The sequence below is a fragment of the Bacillus rossius genome, chromosome 1, assembly GCF_032445375.1.
Source record: "Bacillus rossius redtenbacheri isolate Brsri chromosome 1, Brsri_v3, whole genome shotgun sequence".
In the NCBI taxonomy this organism is placed as follows: domain Eukaryota; kingdom Metazoa; phylum Arthropoda; class Insecta; order Phasmatodea; family Bacillidae; genus Bacillus; species Bacillus rossius.
Window position 1 is genome coordinate 309,176,248 of NC_086330.1, and position 18,486 is coordinate 309,194,733.

Consider the following 18,486-nt stretch of genomic DNA (forward strand, 5'->3'; position numbering starts at 1 on the left):
GTTGCAACAAAAAGGTTTTACTGTATTGCTTGGTGGTGACAGAAAAATAAAATTTAATAGTGAATTTACCACCGGTAAAATATTATTAAATGGCGAATTATTTAATTTATTTATTGAAATGCCAGATGGCGTTAAATTTCATTAAAATTACTCAAAATCACAATCGGACGTTCATACATATCCAACCAATATCAATTTTTTTGCTCTTCGGTAAAATTCTGTTTTTTTTATATATAAAGTGTTCTCTGTCCTTTACTATATATACCCTTGAAAATATGAGCACAAAATTTCATGATGATCGGTTGTGTAGTTTCCGCGTGAAAGGTGAAACAAAAAAAAATAAAACAAATAAACTAACTCACATTCGCATTTATAATATTAGTAAGGATAACTATAGAACGCTCGGCACTCGACGGCCAAAGACGAAAAATACTCGCTAACGCGTGAAATAATAAAAAGAGAGGTAAAATGGTTCCGTCTCACTCGCACTGGCTAGTCATGACGGAGAGGCCCGAGAATAGCAAATGTCATTGCCATATTGATGCTTTCCATATTTTGGCAATGGCCATTGCCTTGTTAATACTTTCTTCATATCATGGAAATAGCCATTGCATTGATGCAAGTTTTCTTTATTTCCTGGCAATGGTCATTGCATTGTTAGTGTTTTATTCATCACTGGTAATGACAATGCAATAGCAATTTTCCAGAAATGAAGAAACCATCAACAATGCAAATTAACAATGACAGGAGATGGAGAAAACATTAAAAATGCAATGGCTGTTAACAGGAGATGAAGAAAGAATTAACAATGCAATTGTCTGATGATTTCTTTATTTTCTGGTAAAGGCCACTCCAGTAATGAAGTTTTCTGCATCTCCTTGCAACTGTCATTACAATGATGATGCTTTCTTCATCTCCTAGCAATGACCATTGCATTGTTGATGTTTTCTTCATATCCTAGCAATGGTCATTATATTGTTAATACTTTATCTACTTGAAAGGTCATTGGATTGTTTATTTCTTTAACTCTCCTGGCAAAGACCATAGCATTGTTGATGTATTCATCTCCTAGCAATGGCCATTGCAGTGTTGATACTTTCTTCATCTCCTGGCAAGGCTGCTTTATTGTTAATGGTTTATAATGTATTGGTGTAGAGACAAGGGTCTTGTATGAGCAGTGCGAGACTATCTTTCTGTAGACTGCCATAGCAAAGCAGAGATATATCAGATAGTTTTATAAATATATATAGTCACCAAGCACCTTGCTCGTCAATGATCCCAAAAAATTGATGTACAATTGTTGTGCATTTTTGTACAGTTTCTTCAAAATTCTTCTTGATACAATAAAAATGTGCAAAATGCCAAGTAATTAATCTTATTGTCAGATGGTTCTAATGAGATTAAATTAATATTTTGAAACAGGAAAAAAAAATTCTGAGTAAAATATTTACATTAGTTCTCAGTCAATTTTGTTTATCTACTTGATTTTAACTTTACTATTAAAAACTTACCAATATTGAAGGTACTGATAAAACATAAACAGATATATTTATAAAATTTATATTTTTTATTCTGGTTTTTTTAGACATTAAGTAATATTATATGTATTAAATTAAAATGGTCACAAAAAGTTTGCAAATAGATACAAATTTAATTATAGAAACTAATTAAAATAATTATTATAAAACTGGGCTTACCGAAAAAATTAAAATACAAAACCATAAGCAAACCTAACCCTTGGGTGAGAACTATCTCACTTGTTTCCTGGAGAGCTGAGCAAATTAGAACTGTTTCAATGGTAGTTAAAAGAAGATAAAGTAAAACCTTTTTGTTGCGACCCCATTTATTACGACCACCTCTCTATTACAACCCGATTTCGAGGAACCGTGAATAAATTGCCGAAAATCCGAAGAAAATCGGACAGAAAATAAGTTTCTTGTGGTGAGTAGCGTGTTACTGCGTTTCTCTTGCCGAGTTCTGTACTGCCGTAGGCAGCACATATCTAAAAATAGATACCACTTCCTGTCGACCGCTGTCAGCGCTTGACAACCCCCATTCCACGTCCCTTTGCCGGCAGGGTGCAGATAAAGGTTTTTGTGGCAACATGTTTACGTTTAGCTTTTTGCGAGTGTCTAGTGTGGTACGCAGTTAAGGCAAAGCTACCTGCTGGATTTCTCTTGATTTTGATTACTATCAGTTGACAATGTTTGCTTAGTTTTGAAGTCCGATTTGGTATATTTTCTGGCTTGAATTTGTGAACTATTGTTGATGACTAGGGCCACCTGAAAGTGGTGAATAAAAATGAGGTATTTCGTCATTATAAACAGGTAAAAGCGGTATAAAAATTCGTTAAAAAAACTGAAAAGCGGTGTTAAAAAACGGCAAAAAAAATTACCGGCAAATAATATTATTTTTTAAAATTATTTTTCCATTGAATTTCTTATACAAATATGCATATATACACTTTATTAACTTTAGAATAGCATATTAAAACTAATTAACTTTGCATATAATATATAATGCATTTATATTCAAGCCACTTAATGCATATACCTGGCAATAATTTTTAAAAATATATACATATATAGGTATATTTATATTGATAATTTATTTAAAATGTACAACAATGTTGTATGCTTGAAATGGTTGGCCTGAAGTATCAGACGGCAGTTACAGGATTCAAGTCTTTTCGCAGCCACTCCACACTATACAGTAGAACCCCTATCATACACTTTTCAACGGAGGGCACAAAAATGGTGTATGATGCGGGAAAGTGTATGAAAAGGGAATGGCAATAATGAAATTTTTTTCCAATCTAGCATACCAGCACAATGTCTGATTAAACTTAAATACATAATGTGTAAATAATTGCATTATATTAATGAAAGATATGAATTCATCATTATATATACATACAATAAAACCACCAGAAATGTAAAATACAGTCCATAACCAAGTAAAGCAGTCCTTTCTTGGAGGGGGGGAAAGGTTACCAAGCCTAAATTAAAAATTAAAAAAATTAGGCTATTGTAAAAAGAAAATCAGAAATTTTTGCTTGTTTGTTTCATTTTACAAACAACTTTATGCAACAGAACAATTTTCAATAAAATGTTAACTTGAGAAACGTACCATACAAAACAATCCGATCGTAAGTAAACAATAACAAACGGCTATATTCAGTTCAAAGATTAATGAATACACAAAATATGAGATCCGTGCCTTGGTAAAGCACGTTGACCATTTTCATAATAGGTTTGTTTGACTCGAGGTCTCTCGTGCTCCTCGGGAGTTGAAAGAGTTGGGAGCAAGTTGACCTGAGGGCAAAAAGAGTTGGTAACTTTTAATACACGAAGAAAACGCGATTTGTTGTAAAACAATGATGGCGGAAAATATAGAAGACATCGTGAGAAATTTGTTTGGAAATGAAGATTCATCTGAAGATGAAGTAGCTATTGATTTACCATATATTGGACTACAAATTATGAGAGAGCTTGATAAAGGTAAAAAAAAAATATAATTATTGCTTTCTGACTTTAAACCGCCTGTGGTATGCATAAGCTAACCTGTACTAGGAAACTATTGCAAATCTTTTGATTGTTAAATAAAGGACGCCGAATAAGTTATATTGTAATGTTTTTTCCGCTTCAATGTCGTCATCTATTAAAATATTACCATCATCACCAAATGTAGCTTGATAACATATTGACTCCATCGTCAAAGTCGCGCCAAAACAACCAGAAGACGACTTGCCCTCGCAACTCTTCCTCGAGAGGAGGAGCATCGAGAGCATGACCTGAGTGACCTGAGAGCAACTTGCCCCCGCGAGTAAAACGACCATCCGCCATACTGCTTCCGGAAAAGGGCGCCCCGAGAGTTGACAGGTCAAAAAGAGACCTCGAGTCAAACAAACCTAATCATTGCTAGTTTGCGCCACTAGTCTCGCTTGGTGCTGGCCATAGATGCTAGTAGCGAGGTGCACAGTCTTCCTGATACTATCCATATCTATGGTGCGATAAAGTTATTTTTTTACGTTTGCAAAGGTAAACAATGAACTTTTTTCAAAATAAAAGCATTAAAACGTATTTTTTCAGGAGGAATATAACAAAAAAATTTGTGAATTTTAGGACTTTTCCGCTTTGTAAAAACGTATGAAACGGGAAATTCGTGATTTTATAAGTGTATGTTCCGGGAAAGTAAACCATTGTAAATATAGTACTTTCGGCGGGACCAAAATTAATCGGCGTATGACACGGGAAAATGTATGAAACGGGAACGTATCATTGAGGTTCTACTGTATACAATACTTGTGCAATACTTGCACATCATAATTTTACTTCCTTCATCAAAAATAAAAAAGCCATCAGTTTTAAATTCCTTTACACGTTTTTGGCATGTTGAAATAACCAACAATTAATTACTTCCAAGAAAGTTTTTTTTAATTTTTTTGCATTCATTGTGAATACTGAACATTTCCACAACGGCGCCATGTTGGAATAGTGGCGATATTGCCTTTTAAAAACATTGTGCTGTATTGGATAGATAACTTACAGTTCAAATAGAAACCACAAGCACAACCTGAAACCTTCCGAAGTTAAACGTTATCTTAGGTTAGGTTGGCGTTATTTAAAATACTTAATGACCGTAAAATAAAACTATTTTAATCCTTTAATTATGGTGCTTTTTTTACTTGCGATCGCAAAACTTCGGAACTGTTCGGGTGAGCGGCTTTCTACATCTGGATAGACACATCTATGCATAGAAAGAGTCTGTGACCCTTTGGTCAAATTTGCAGTATCAACAAAGAAGATGGCGCGTGACTTCATTAATAAAATATATTATCACGATCGCTTCGATGGATAGTTCTATTTAATTTTTTTACGACAGCTTTATATATACGACAATTTATCTGAGGTTAGAAAAAATATATTATAAATTGGTAACGTTGCCACGGGGAAAAAAAAATACCGTTTGGATTCCAATCCACATCCCTTACCGCATGAATTTATGAGAATACAAGTTTAATACTCTACTCACGTCAGATTTTTAAGGATTGTTGAAATTTCTTGGCGTGTTTACAGTTATAAAACGTATTGCATATTATTTCCGTAGTAAGGTGGTACAAGTTGGCACTGTCTCTGTTGTGTTGAACAAAGGAGTTAATAAATATTTTTTGCGTTTTTTGCGTGTTTTATTGTGAATTGTCAAAAAAAAAAAAAAAAGTGAATTTCGAGGGGAAAATCAGATTTATTGAATATTCCGCGTTTTACGTCGTGTTTCGCGATCGCGAAAATTGTATGGCCCTATTGATGACTTATGCAGGTTTTTCTTTTGTTTCCTTCCGATTTTGTGTATTATGACTTAATAAATAAAATACCATTAAATATTAATTACTATTAATTAGTGATGGTCAATTCCTGTTTTTTCCCGGTTCTTGGTTCGGTACCGGTTCTTAAAAATCGGTTATCGGTTCTCTGTTCTGATTTAAACAATAAAATAAATATTATTCACACATTATTTATGAGGTGTTTTAAGTAATAAACTATTTATTGTTTTGGCTACAAAAAAATCACTGTTTCAAGCTACAGTAAACACACCAACCTATTAAAAATGTAATATGTATTAATAAAAAAATTAATTTGAAATAATATAGAGAACACTTAATAAAACTAAAATTTACTATATCAATCTAGTAATTACCTCAAGAAATCTACATACACCCTCCTTTAAAACATAGGAATAAAAAGAAAATGTTACAATAATGGAAATAAATACAATGATGGCGAACCTTCAAGGAATTAAAATATTAAATTGTCCATCAAACTTATTGCCTACATTGAATTCAGTTTGTTTGCACAGTCAACAGTAAATTACTGCCACACTTCTGATGCCATTTCTTACACAATTTGCTCTATTTGGCCAGAATAATTATACTTTACAAGTGTCAACAAGCATTTCGTTTGACCAGCCAATAGTAAAATACATCCACACATCCATACACCACTTTACTAAAATAAAATAAAATAAAAAGAAAACCTTCCCCCTTCAAAACAATCCCGTTTACCTAAAAGAGAAAGTTACTAGCCATTACGCTAGAGGCTAGATGGCTGCAGATGCAGTGAACTTAACAGTCCAAGGCACTGCACAAAAAGCATAAAATTTTAGAATGACGAAAATTATTACGGGAAATTTTAAATCAACCATTAATTCTATTAAACAAATATTCTGTGGAATTTTGCACTTTTAATTGTTCTTTATACACCAGTCACCCTTACTAACATGTCAACAACTCAATTAACTACCTATTTTTAAAAACAAATTGAAACAAAAATGGCGTCTTCCTGTTCTCACATCTCTGCTGAGGAACGTTATAGAGTTGCACACAACTATGAACTACATACATCTATGGCTGTTATGTTTTGATCGTATAACGTACTTTGTTTACAGATGTGACAAGAACATTAAATATTTTCACGTGTAATTTATTTTATAGTTAGAGATGAATATTATTCCACAGAAGTCCAAAAAAATAAATCATATGTGAAATTAATGTGAGTTGGGCCATTTCATGCTGCAGTTAAGTTGTAGTGAAGGACTATTTTCGTAAAGGGTTTTGCTATACTGCCGGTACCGGTACCGGCACCGACATTTTAGCTGCGGTTCTCGGTGCCGGTTAAAATGCTGAGAACTGTAGGAACCGAGAACCGAAAACCAGTACCGACCCATCCCTACTATTAATACAATGCAGGAAAAACCCTCCGGCCGCAGCGTGTGAACATGGTAGTCGGCCGCTCGCTCGCCCTTGCTCACCCTCTCCCCGTACCGTGCGCTGCGACCAATCTCGGATGCTGCTTGTACTTGTTATCAATCACGTTGTCTGCTTCATTTTAACGAGAGTAAAAATATATTAAAACTGTCAGCAAATTGATAAAAGCTTTGTGTGTCTGCAAAACAGGGCACAACACTGGCCCGCCAGTTGTTTTCATTCAAAACGTGGCTAAAGAACTTGCATCGATCAGGCTGAAAACATCCGGCAATACGTGTAGGTTATAAGGAATCTTGTTATGAATTGAGACGTTATGTTTTTCGAGTAGATATACACAGCGACCGACTGGATGCACGCCCCCCTCGACTTGTTTTAACTGCCGCAGCGATGTTTATTTTGACAGCTCAAGCAATTATCTTTTCCTGTGGGTTGATAGAAAGAGGTCACTTCACCCAGCATAAAAAAAAAGGCTACGCCACTTATTCCCCAAGCAGGAAACACACTGGCTGCCACCGTCTCCCCCGCATTTATCTTTCTTCTAACATTCCACGTCTCGCCTCTCGCGCGAGCAATAACGAAGCGACCACGCATTGGGCCGTTTTATGCTTTGTTTGGTGACAGCAGCTTGATTTTATTCGGTATATTACTTTTCATAGGACCCTTGCTATTAAAATACATTTATATTTAAGTTTGAAAGCTTGTAAATTCCTTGCCAGAGATGACTGAACACAAACTTGGTGTGAAAAGTGACATATTTTGACATTCTTTTTTTTGGGCGTGTTTGGTGTGGAGGAAGGGGTTCGAAAATATTTACAATGATCTTACCCCTCCCTCACTTCTTTAGTACCCCATTCATAATAGCCATATTTTATGGGAGAAGGGAGGGTGAAAAGAGCATTTTCTCACTGAAGGTTTTTCAAAGGAGAGCGAAGTTGGGGTGTTATAAGGGAGGACACTAGAAGACTAGATGGTTTGTGTGTCTGGGAGGGATGAGCTAGCCTTGAAGAATGTTACCGCAGGGAGGGAGGGGTGAGCTTATGCATCATGAAGCCTCTGCCGCCAGCCAGCCGGGCGAGCATCCACTCGCGTTGCAGAACCTACCGCTGCCATATTTTTTAAGGAAATGTCACATTTTTTGTTATTCTTACATGAACATTACTGGAAGTAATAAAGCTGACACAAAAATACGCTGTGTGTTAAAATTAACAGATTTTAATGATCTTTCATTTAGTTTCTTTTTTTTTTTTAATTTTTTTCTGATATTACTTTTTGGTCAAAATATCCAATTTTTTGACGGTTCCCGAGAATTTATTCGTAAAATCACTGCTTCGTTTAATCTGGGGTTCGTGACATCGGGGTTCTAGTGTATTTAACTACGGCAAGCAGAAAACGTACATGTAAACTAACCAGTAAAAATAAACTGTCTTTGACATATTTTCTTTAGAGGTGGCCTGTAGGGCGACGGACTTGTCATGAAGGTTGAAGTGGGTTTAAAGCAAATCCGTCTAGCATTCTGAGTGACAGAATCCTGCCATTGTACGGCTGGTTTCTTAGCGAGTAGCGGTTTGGGAAGGGGGGTTGAAATCAACTGAAAATTTCGGAAAACATCTATTACGACCCCCCCTCTATTACGACCCTATTCCTGGGAACCGTGAGGGGTCGTTTCAGAGAGGTTTGACTGTAGTTATAAATTAAAAAATATATAATACAAGGTTCTACTGTTGAAAATGTATGGTTTAGAAAATGCCAAATAACAATTAAGCATAAATTAGCTACATTACAATAATGTAATTAATTATGTGCATTGGTGTTAACTGTATATATATGCATAGGTGTTAACTGTAGTAGAAGCTAGAACAACTAATTTATAAGTGTTATGTATTTTTCACTTATTAAGACATATTTCTGTTTTCATGATACAATTTTAAAAAAGTAATAATAATAATAATAATAATAATAATAATAATAAAATAAACCTGTAGGCAAGCCATTGTAATTGCAGCAATACGTACGATACTGAGCGACACTAGTGTCCACCGAGGTGGCAGGGACTGGTGCTGCAGCTATAGTAGGGGCAGCGGAGATAGTCGCAGGGCTCGCTGCGTAGTAGGCTGCACTGTCCACTACCGATGCTCCTTTACCCTGCATCAAGCATACCAACAGGCACTCTACATTAGGTAATACCCACTGAGGAAGACAACACAACTGAGACAAGCAGCAAGATGTGATAGGCTACAGTCAAGAGTGGGTAGGGTTTCAGCAATGGAGGAAGTAAATTTTTTATTAGAATGGTTCGACATGGCAACTAATCTTTTACCTTGCATCAAAAATACCACAAGAAATCTAAATTTTTGTATAAGCAAAATAGATTAGAAGCCTACTGCCTGTCTCAGTATGTCAAGGTTGAAAATCGCTGGGGCACCAGTTGACGTGTCGTTACCCACATGCGTAGAGACCTGGAGTGTCCTCAGGACATTACATCACCATGTGGCAGTTGATACAGTAGTAAGTTGGCAAAATTGTGTTATCACGAGGTGTCAGCCCCCCCCACCCCCCGGGCCCAGGTGCTATCAACACACACACAATACTAGACATGGTTCCGTTAATAGTGTCTTATTGCAGAGCAGCCCTAGTACACAGTATTCATGTGGACGTTATCTGTCCCCAATGACTAATGAGTAGAGCCAAGATTTTATGGTGTTATGAAAAAGGACTTTTCGTCATTAAGAATTATGGATTTCGTCTTTATCGTCATAAAAAATTAAAACACATGTAATAACATGTACACACCTAGCAGAGCTGCCTTGATCAAATGCTTCAATAATTCGTGGTTAGAGACTTAAAATATGCACATTAAACAATACTATGTTGAGAGTACATAAAAAATTAACAACTAAAATATTTAGTATTCTTATGCAGGTAAGTACTGTTCCTGAGTTCAGGAGAGAGTCTAAATTAATTAAAATAGAAACTACAGTTAAACTTTTGTTCTATAAATGCAATATAATTAAGCTCAGGAAAAAGCCACCATTGTCAGCAGTTCAGCATTCTCTGGTTTTAGAGATCTTCTTCTGTCACTTACAACTACAGAATACTTAGAAAAAGATCTTTCTGAGTCCACATTCGTTGCAGGTATCCATATTAACTTTAAAGCAGCAGCTGCAAATTCAGGATAATCCGCTTTCATTTTGTTTACTTTATGGGCCCAACATTGTATGTGGTACATATGGTCACCAAATACACCTTCAAGGGTACCAGCAGATTTTGTCATGTACCTGGCACTATCTGTAACATACGCAATTATGTTTTCTTCTTTGACTTCATATTTGTAGCATACATCAATCACTGCCCGAGAACAACAAACAGCATTTGCTGCATCAAGGACACAAGAAGCCCCTAAGATAACATCTTGTTCAGCACCTGGTTTCAGAATTTTAAACAAGATGTTGAAAACACAATTATTACTCTTGTCAGTGGTTTCATCTGCGAGTATGACCACATCTTGCCCCAAGAGCTGCTGCTTGATTTCCACTTCTTTTTTCTCTCTAAGTAGGGGAATGTACTTTTTCCTCATCCAATCCGCTGTTGGAAGATCACCAGCACCACTTACATGCTTCTGCATCCATGCAGTCAGCTTGCTGTAGTCAAGTTTCTCAAGAGGAATACCTGCAGCTACAAAGGCTTCAACAGTTTCGAGAACAAAATCTTCCTTTTGTTTTTTTGCGCATATTTGCGCCACTCCTGCTTCTGGGATAGAAAGCTGTCGTTTCAAAGTGCATGGGGATCGTTTAGCTTTTACATGTTTGTCGCTAATTATGTGCTTGTTTACCGTGTCCTTACGTTCATGCTCCAAACGGCAATTACAATATTTACAGAAAAGTATTTTTCCGTCACTGACATATAATCCCTCATTCTTAAACTCGTCAGCACGTGATGCCGCAGTATCTTTATTTTTCGGCATGATTAAGAAATTTAGCTTTCATTTATGCCCGTCATTTGTAAACAAAGCCCGGAGGTACCAAAAACTAGTATTTACTGAAGTTTTAGCGAAAAAATAAACCGCGGGAAGCCTACTTTTTACAGGCGAGAGAGCCATAAACTCAACCCGAAGTAAAAGGTTAGGTTATGTCAGGTCAGTGAAATAAATGTTTTTATTTATTTTCCGGGAGGGTTGGGTAGGTAAGCGTTATTTAAAATATTTAATGACCGTAAAATAAATAAATCCTTGCAATAAGGTGCTTCTTCATTAGCGATCGGAAAACTTCGATTATGTTACGATTTTGGCACTCTCGCCTGTGAAGTGTGAAATGAAAATGAAGGCTTCACGGTAAACTGCTTATTCAAGCACACAAAATTGCGTTACAGTGAAATTTCATTAAATATTAAGTGATCATTAAATATCAATGTTCGCTTTTATTTTATTTTCATACGTATTTATTTAATGAATGCAGTTTTTTTTCACGTGTATTTTTCAAAGGATACAGCAAACAAGGCGCTGAGATTTTTCACGTTATTGTGTTTGTTAACTTGATAATTTTAAGTTTACGATCGTCAGTTAATATTGCGTGATCTCTAGTGGCTAGATGCGTTTAAAAACTCTAACCTAACTCCGATAACGATCTTTTTTTGTTCGTGAAATCGTCAATTTTTGTGATATCTTGTAATTTTTTAAGATGAATAATTAACGCATTAAATAACCACCACACTGCAGTTGGATGACGACCATTTCTTCTACAAACAGATACGGAATTTTTGTCAATCAACCAATAGTCGGTAGTTAACGATTTATATCAATATTGAGGTGTTTATTTGTGGTTAGAAAACATTTCACATTTTTCGCGGTTTGGGATGAATTTCGCGTGAAAATTCGCGATTTCGCATAAAACCATATAATCTTGGCTCTACTAATGAGGTCAAGACCAGTTATTGCACGTGACCGTGGCATTACGTGTAGAACTTATACTACGTAGCGTGGGCGGTCGTTGGAGAAAGGCAGCATGTGGTCACTGCATAATTTAGAGTTGTCTGAATGTTTACACATGGTTACACTAAAATATTCGAGGTGTTAAATTACAAAGAGAACTAAAGCCTAGGGGTCAGTCCACAAGATGTGATGCTGAATTAAGTGTCTGGTCGTCTGGGCCAAACATTTAAGCAAGACGCCATGTGGGCAGCTAATTAATGAGCACCAAAAATAGTTGAATGGCACTCTAGAACTATTGAATGTGGAGTGAACAAGGAAACATGGATTTGGGAGCTCCCCCACACAAGTGACAAATACAAAAGATCCCTTTCAGGGCACCATTTGGCTGGCGTGCAAACGCGCTGCAGTGTGAATAGCCTGTCGTTCTTGCTCGAAGTTGTGTGGTGACATTGGGAATTCTTGTTCTACCTTCGGTGTAATAACACCCCTCCCTCCTCCGGCACTAGGTACCCTCCCTCCACTCCCTACAGTACTGCTTAGGGATGGGTTCGGTTCTACATTTCTTCGATTCCAATTCAGATTACACAAAATCCCTCAATTACAGGTTTGATTCCAATTATAATTCCCATCTTTCATTCTAAATGAAATTATTGAAATTCAAGCAGAAGGTTAACCTAAAAATTAACTCTTAAGAAGTGAAGTATGTATTATTGGGTGGCCAACCATGGTAATACTTAAGAATTATTGACTATAATTTTGTTACTTGTAATTCAGTGTATCATGTGCGAGTGTTTCATTGTTTTTAGATCGAATTAAGGTCCAAATTACTTTATTAGACATCAAAAATAGAACATAGTTATTGAAGGTTTCTCTGATCCAATGCTTCAAATTTCGATTTTTCATTGTACCTAACTTTGATTTGTAATTTCTTTTAAGGGGAATTTTAAATTTGGAGCATTTCACTTTTATTATTTAAGACTTTCTGCCTGAAAGTTACAATTCTTCAGATCACCTTCACTAGTCAGTAGCCTTGTTTCGCTTTTAGTCAGTGTGCTGCTTTGGCACTTCCTGTCCTACTGGGCCTCAGAATCATGCCCCTTTCCCACCTACTTATCACAAAAGCAATTTGCACTCTTACCACGCTCCCCTTGTCCAAGATCTTTTCCGCAATTCGTCAGCATTCCTGCTTAGACACAAGTATGGTTCCAAAATACTTTTAAAATTTTTCTTTCTTCAATTACCCCCCTCCCTATTGCCTTACACTGCAGATTTTGATCTGAACTATCTGCTTTCGCCCTCCAGCAAAAGGACTCATCCGTGGTCGGCGTCCTCTGGCCCCTCCCAAGACACTTTTTCTTGTATTTGTATTTACTATTTACATGTGTTTCAAAACACTAAAAAATTTACTGTTCACATGCGATTTGGAAAAACCATCACATCTTCCTTTTCCAACCCATTAAGTAGAATTTTGGTACTTCTTGACAAAAATTTGTACACTAGATGAAAATAATTTTTTTTATATCTAATTTTGAAAAAAATACAGACAAACCGAATTGTTAAGACCTCGTTTACTATGACCACCTTATAAATGCAATATTTACCCTTTATAGAAAGTAAATATTTAATTTCCTTAGTATGTATTTTGTTTAATTACAATTTATTCCGCATGTTTACATTTTGTCATCTATGAGTAATTCAGATTTAAAGTTCTTTGGTTATCGTTTTGTACATGTATTACTCTATGTTAAATTTTATTTTAAATAATTGTCAAAGCTAGTATAGCAGTATTTTTTTGAAACTAATACTAATTTAAAGATGAACAACGACAGTAATTGGTAGTAAATTTAATAGTTTTTGTTTTATCAACAACTTTAAGAGAGTCGTTTATTAGTAACGGTGAAAAAGATTCTTTAGAACAAATGGAGACTCGATGAAGGCAACATCTAAAAACGCAACGATTTCGACCTTAATTGATAATTTGACTATTCCTAGAAGAATTGAAAATGCTTATTAATGCTAATATTGAATCAGATTTCGAGGGAATTACTAATTTGAATCAACGAAGATAAAACTCAAACGTCAAGAATTCAAACCATTATTTAAGAAGAGAGAACGACGAATATCCAGATTTCAAGAGAGCGTCGAATGAATATAAATTGTATTGAAACTACGAAGAATAGATGTCGTTGATCATCCTGAAGAAAGAAGAATTCAGTCGAATAATGAAAAGTCGCAGTTCGAGCCCGGGAAGGATGACCGTTGTGCAGTCCAGCCCAGTTCCCGCACGCAGCCCGAAGGATGGAGTCGTGACGGCGCGTATTCCTGCCGCCCGCTAGAGACCGGAGGAGCAACACCAAGTTCGCAGTCCTGACTGAGGCGAACCAAGGATCCTCCGAGAACCTACACGTCTCGTGGGTATTCTGCAGCAAGGTTTGGTCCCTTACCCCATCACCCCGAAGACTCGCTGATTAAACAAGTACCTTCACTAACGACGATTTAAACAAGACGAACATTTTCACCGAACTAGAATTTTTTGGTTATCAAACGTATTCTTTGTATAGAAAGACCGTGTACTTGTTCATCTTTAGATTTATCATTTAAATTACGGAATCGCGATCCCGAACCTAATAACATAAGACAGTATAGATGGAACTTGCTATTGAAAGAACATGTTGCTATTTTGTTTGACGGGTACTGCAAGTTACGTACCCAGTAGTCCACGCTCTGCGGACTGAAGCTAGTTTTAAAATAAATAATACACAATTGATTAACATTTTAACCTAAAGATAAATTACTCTAATGAAAGAATTGGTAGAATCTTTGAAGTCGAGAATCATAACAAATTCCATCTGTATTTTAACATAAACTATTTTAGTTAAGATATTTATATAAATTGTAATATTGTGTTTGTCGAAGTATATTGTCACCGTCTGCACAAAACCTTACACGCAAATATAAATATTACATTGGAATTTGTTAACACGTCATTACCAGGTCTAGCCATGAAATTAGCATTTAACATACCTTTGACACACTGTAATTTTGATTCTCAGACACAAACTTCTAGAAACAATTCTTAAAACTGATAGAGGAAGGCTAGAGAAACTAGAATTATTAAGTACATTTAATAATTTACATAATTACACTAGCTGACTTTTCAGTTTAGGTGAACTATAAGATAGGAACACTTAAAACTGAAGATACTCTTCAGTTTTTGGCACCCAAAGTTGAAGCTCGAGTAACGGTAAACTTGCAGTTAACACTATGGCAGCAGAAGAAAATAGGACAACGTACTTCCTCAGAGGAAACAAGGATAATATCGGTAGCAGTTCTAGTTCAGACGTAGCTGACGAAGTGAGGTTAGTGACCGAAGAAATGGAAGCGAGCACTAGTTCAGGAATTTCTAGAGGTGAACACATCGAACGATCATCAGCCGCGACAGGAGGAAGAAATAGTATCCGAGGTAAAAGAATCGCAAACTACTACCATAGAGCAATTGTTCAAATTCATACAGCAAGAGAAAATTAATGAGAAGGAGGAACGTGAACGTGAGAAACAGGAACGCGAGCATAAGGAAAAACAAGAACGCGAACGTGAAAAACAGGAACGCGAACGTAAAGAACAGGAACAGAGTGCTAGGTTAGATAATATTGCCAAAATTTTAAATACTGCTTTGAATAAGATTGCAGCAGAAACTGATCAAATTCGAGCAGAGGTAACACAAACACAACAACAAATGGAACAAAGCTTTTCTGTAGTGGAAACACGATTAGAAACAGTAGAAAATGCCATACCTCGCATACAAGCTAACATTAATGATACTTTACATGAACATCAAAATAAATGTAAGGAAAATACAGTTACAATAATTCAAAAGGAACTAGATCAGTTACAAAAGAATCTGGAAGGTAAAGTAAATAGGGTAGAACTTAGGATAAGTGACATAGAAAAGGAAATGGGACAAAACACTAATGAACTACGTATTAGCAACAAGGAAACCGTTAGTGTAGCTAGTTCTACAGATATCAACACTGAACCAAACACTTCCAATAGAAATATTTTACCAATGACCACTGACCCTATTTTAACATTACACCACCCTGCCAGAAAATGGTTAGATAATGTGCCAACTTATACTGGAAAGAGTACAGAAAATCCGAAAAGATTTTTGAAACAATTTGAAGAATGTTGTATGGTATTTAATCTTTCAGATGGAGAGAAGTTAAAATGCGTTAGTCAGTGTTTAAAAAAACTGCGTATTTTTGGTGGGAATTACTCAGAGACACTGTCACCAATTTTAGTAATTTCAAGAATTTATTCTTGCAACAATTTTGGAGTACCAGAATTCAAAGTAATCTCAGGATTCAACTACACTCAGAGAAATTCGAGAACAAGAAATTTCAAAATTTAGAATCCCATATCAGTGATATGTATGAAAGAACAAGATATTTAGATTGTAATATGGAAGATGAGGAATTCATTGCCATGATACTATCTCAATTGCCGTTAAAATATCAGTTGCAATTGACAGGACGTCAGTATAACGGTATAGTTGACTTTAAAGAACAACTGTTAACATACGATAGACTAGAAAAATTAGATCGTTCTCACAATCAAAAGGAATTTAGCGAACGTAAGAACGCAAGTCAGTCGGCACCGTTATATCAGAATTGGAGAAATAGGAAAGACGACCAGAATCACGGAACTAAACCACCACAAGTTAATTCGTTACACGTTAAATACTCTAATGATAACTGGCACAATAATAGTTATCAGGGGCGACGTCGGTATAACAATTTCTGGAACCGACGAAGTTACGGAAATCAAAACGGGAAGAGACAAGATAGCCGAGAACCGGAACGACCACATAGTCCACGTCAGGAAGGGGCAGTTTGGTTTAAATCCAAACAATTACATTCAGAACACGCAGATAACCAATTTATAAGTTCTGAGGAAACAGCACCTAATTCATGTAGAGTCGATGCTAGGAATTTTATACCATCGCAGAGGGATAATGAGTTTACGAGTATAAACTATAAGATTAAACAAGGAGGAAATACACATTATTCTATTCCACCGAGGGAAGAGAGTAATAACACAAAATGGACGCCGAGGCAAGCAAATGGAGGAACCGAAGTAATGCAAGGAGAAACGCAGGCGTTTTCGTCACCTCAGAATAACGAAAATTTAGCGACAACATGGTTACCAAATCATAAAAAAGGTTTTGTCGGTAATGAGGGAAACTAAGTAGGAATGACGAAAAACGGCTCCGTACGTCATTCCATAATGAGGAAATGAAAGGGGCTAACACTACGTATAATAGTCATGCTACGAGGAGAATTAATACCATATTATTCAAAGAAAATGAAAGAGAATTTTTACTTAGCGAACCAAGCGAAAACACCGAACATTGCAAAGCAGCTTTATGTCCGGAAATCACACTTTCAGTAAATGGAGTTAAAACACCCATATTATTAGACAGTGGTGCGGAAATATCGTGTATTAGTGAAGATTGCGTCAATATGATAGAATCTACTGGAGTAAAATTACCACTAATGCCTGTACCCAGTTTGAAAATTTTAGGAGTAACTTCTAGGGCTAGTCCCATTATAAACAAACAGACCTTATTGGAGATAGAAGGATTGGGACATAAGAAACATGTACCCGTATTAATTGTCAAAGGGTTAGCCAAACCTATTATTTTAGGAGTAGATTTTCTTACCGCATATAAGGTAATACTAGATTTCAACGGAGGGATAGTTACCGCCATGGATGAAATAGAAAAAACTACAACTACTGAAATTTCCAACGAAGAGCAGATGGAAGTATATGTAATAAGTAAAGAAACAGAAGAAATGGTTAAAGACAAAACATCGCCGGCCAGAATTCGTAAGAAGCAGCAGAAAACATCGAGAAACATTAATTTCAAATGTGGAGATCTCGTTCTCAAAAGAACCAACCCTAGTAGTCAGTTTTGGAGATTTGTCACAAAGAAATTATTTCTACTTTTTGAAGGACCTTATATTGTCACGAAAATAATTAGAAACAATTGTTATGAAATCTCTGATAGAGTTACTAATCAAGTAGTAGGTTGCTACAATATCACACAACTCAGGGAATATTACCCTCCTGCTGTAACGTAAATTCATATAAATATGTTATTACCTCACAGACGTTTACAATATACTATTGGTTGATGATAATGGTATTTTGTTGTAAGTATTAACGTATAGATGTATCGTTTGTTATTGTCAGATTATGGTTTAGTGTGTGTACATGAACTAACTAATTGGTGATTAGTTTTCGATAGTATCGAACATTTGATAGTCGAAATAGAAAGGACACTTCAAGTTAAGTTGTTAGAAATGTCATCATGTCGTCATGAATAATTGCCATTATGAACATTTCTGAAAGGGGCAATTCTATAAAGGCAATATTTACCCTTTATAGAAAGTAAATATTTAATTTCCTTAGTATGTATTTTGTTTAATTACAATTTATTCCGCATGTTTACATTTTGTCATCTATGAGTAATTCAGATTTAAAGTTCTTTGGTTATCGTTTTGTACATGTATTACTCAATGTTAAATTTTATTTTAAATAATTGTCAAAGCTAGTATAGCAGTATTTTTTTGAAACTAATACTAATTTAAAGATGAACAACGACAGTAATTGGTAGTAAATTTAATAGTTTTTGTTTTATCAACAACTTTAAGAGAGTCGTTTATTAGTAACGGTGAAAAAGATTCTTTAGAACAAATGGAGACTCGATGAAGGCAACATCTAAAAACGCAACGAT

At 35.7% G+C, this 18,486-nt stretch overlaps 1 protein-coding gene across 2 annotated transcripts in view; it reads right to left on the bottom strand.

Moving 5' to 3' along the window:
• The window catches only part of LOC134527889 (RNA-binding protein 5-like), a 200,435-nt gene that overhangs the window by 66,139 nt on the left and 115,810 nt on the right, over positions 1–18,486 (bottom strand). For both annotated transcript variants that reach the window (XM_063360892.1, XM_063360891.1), the window contains exon 13: positions 8,776–8,905. In XM_063360892.1, coding sequence (XP_063216962.1) covers positions 8,776–8,905 — 130 coding nt within the window. The remainder of the gene's footprint in view (positions 1–8,775; positions 8,906–18,486) is intronic.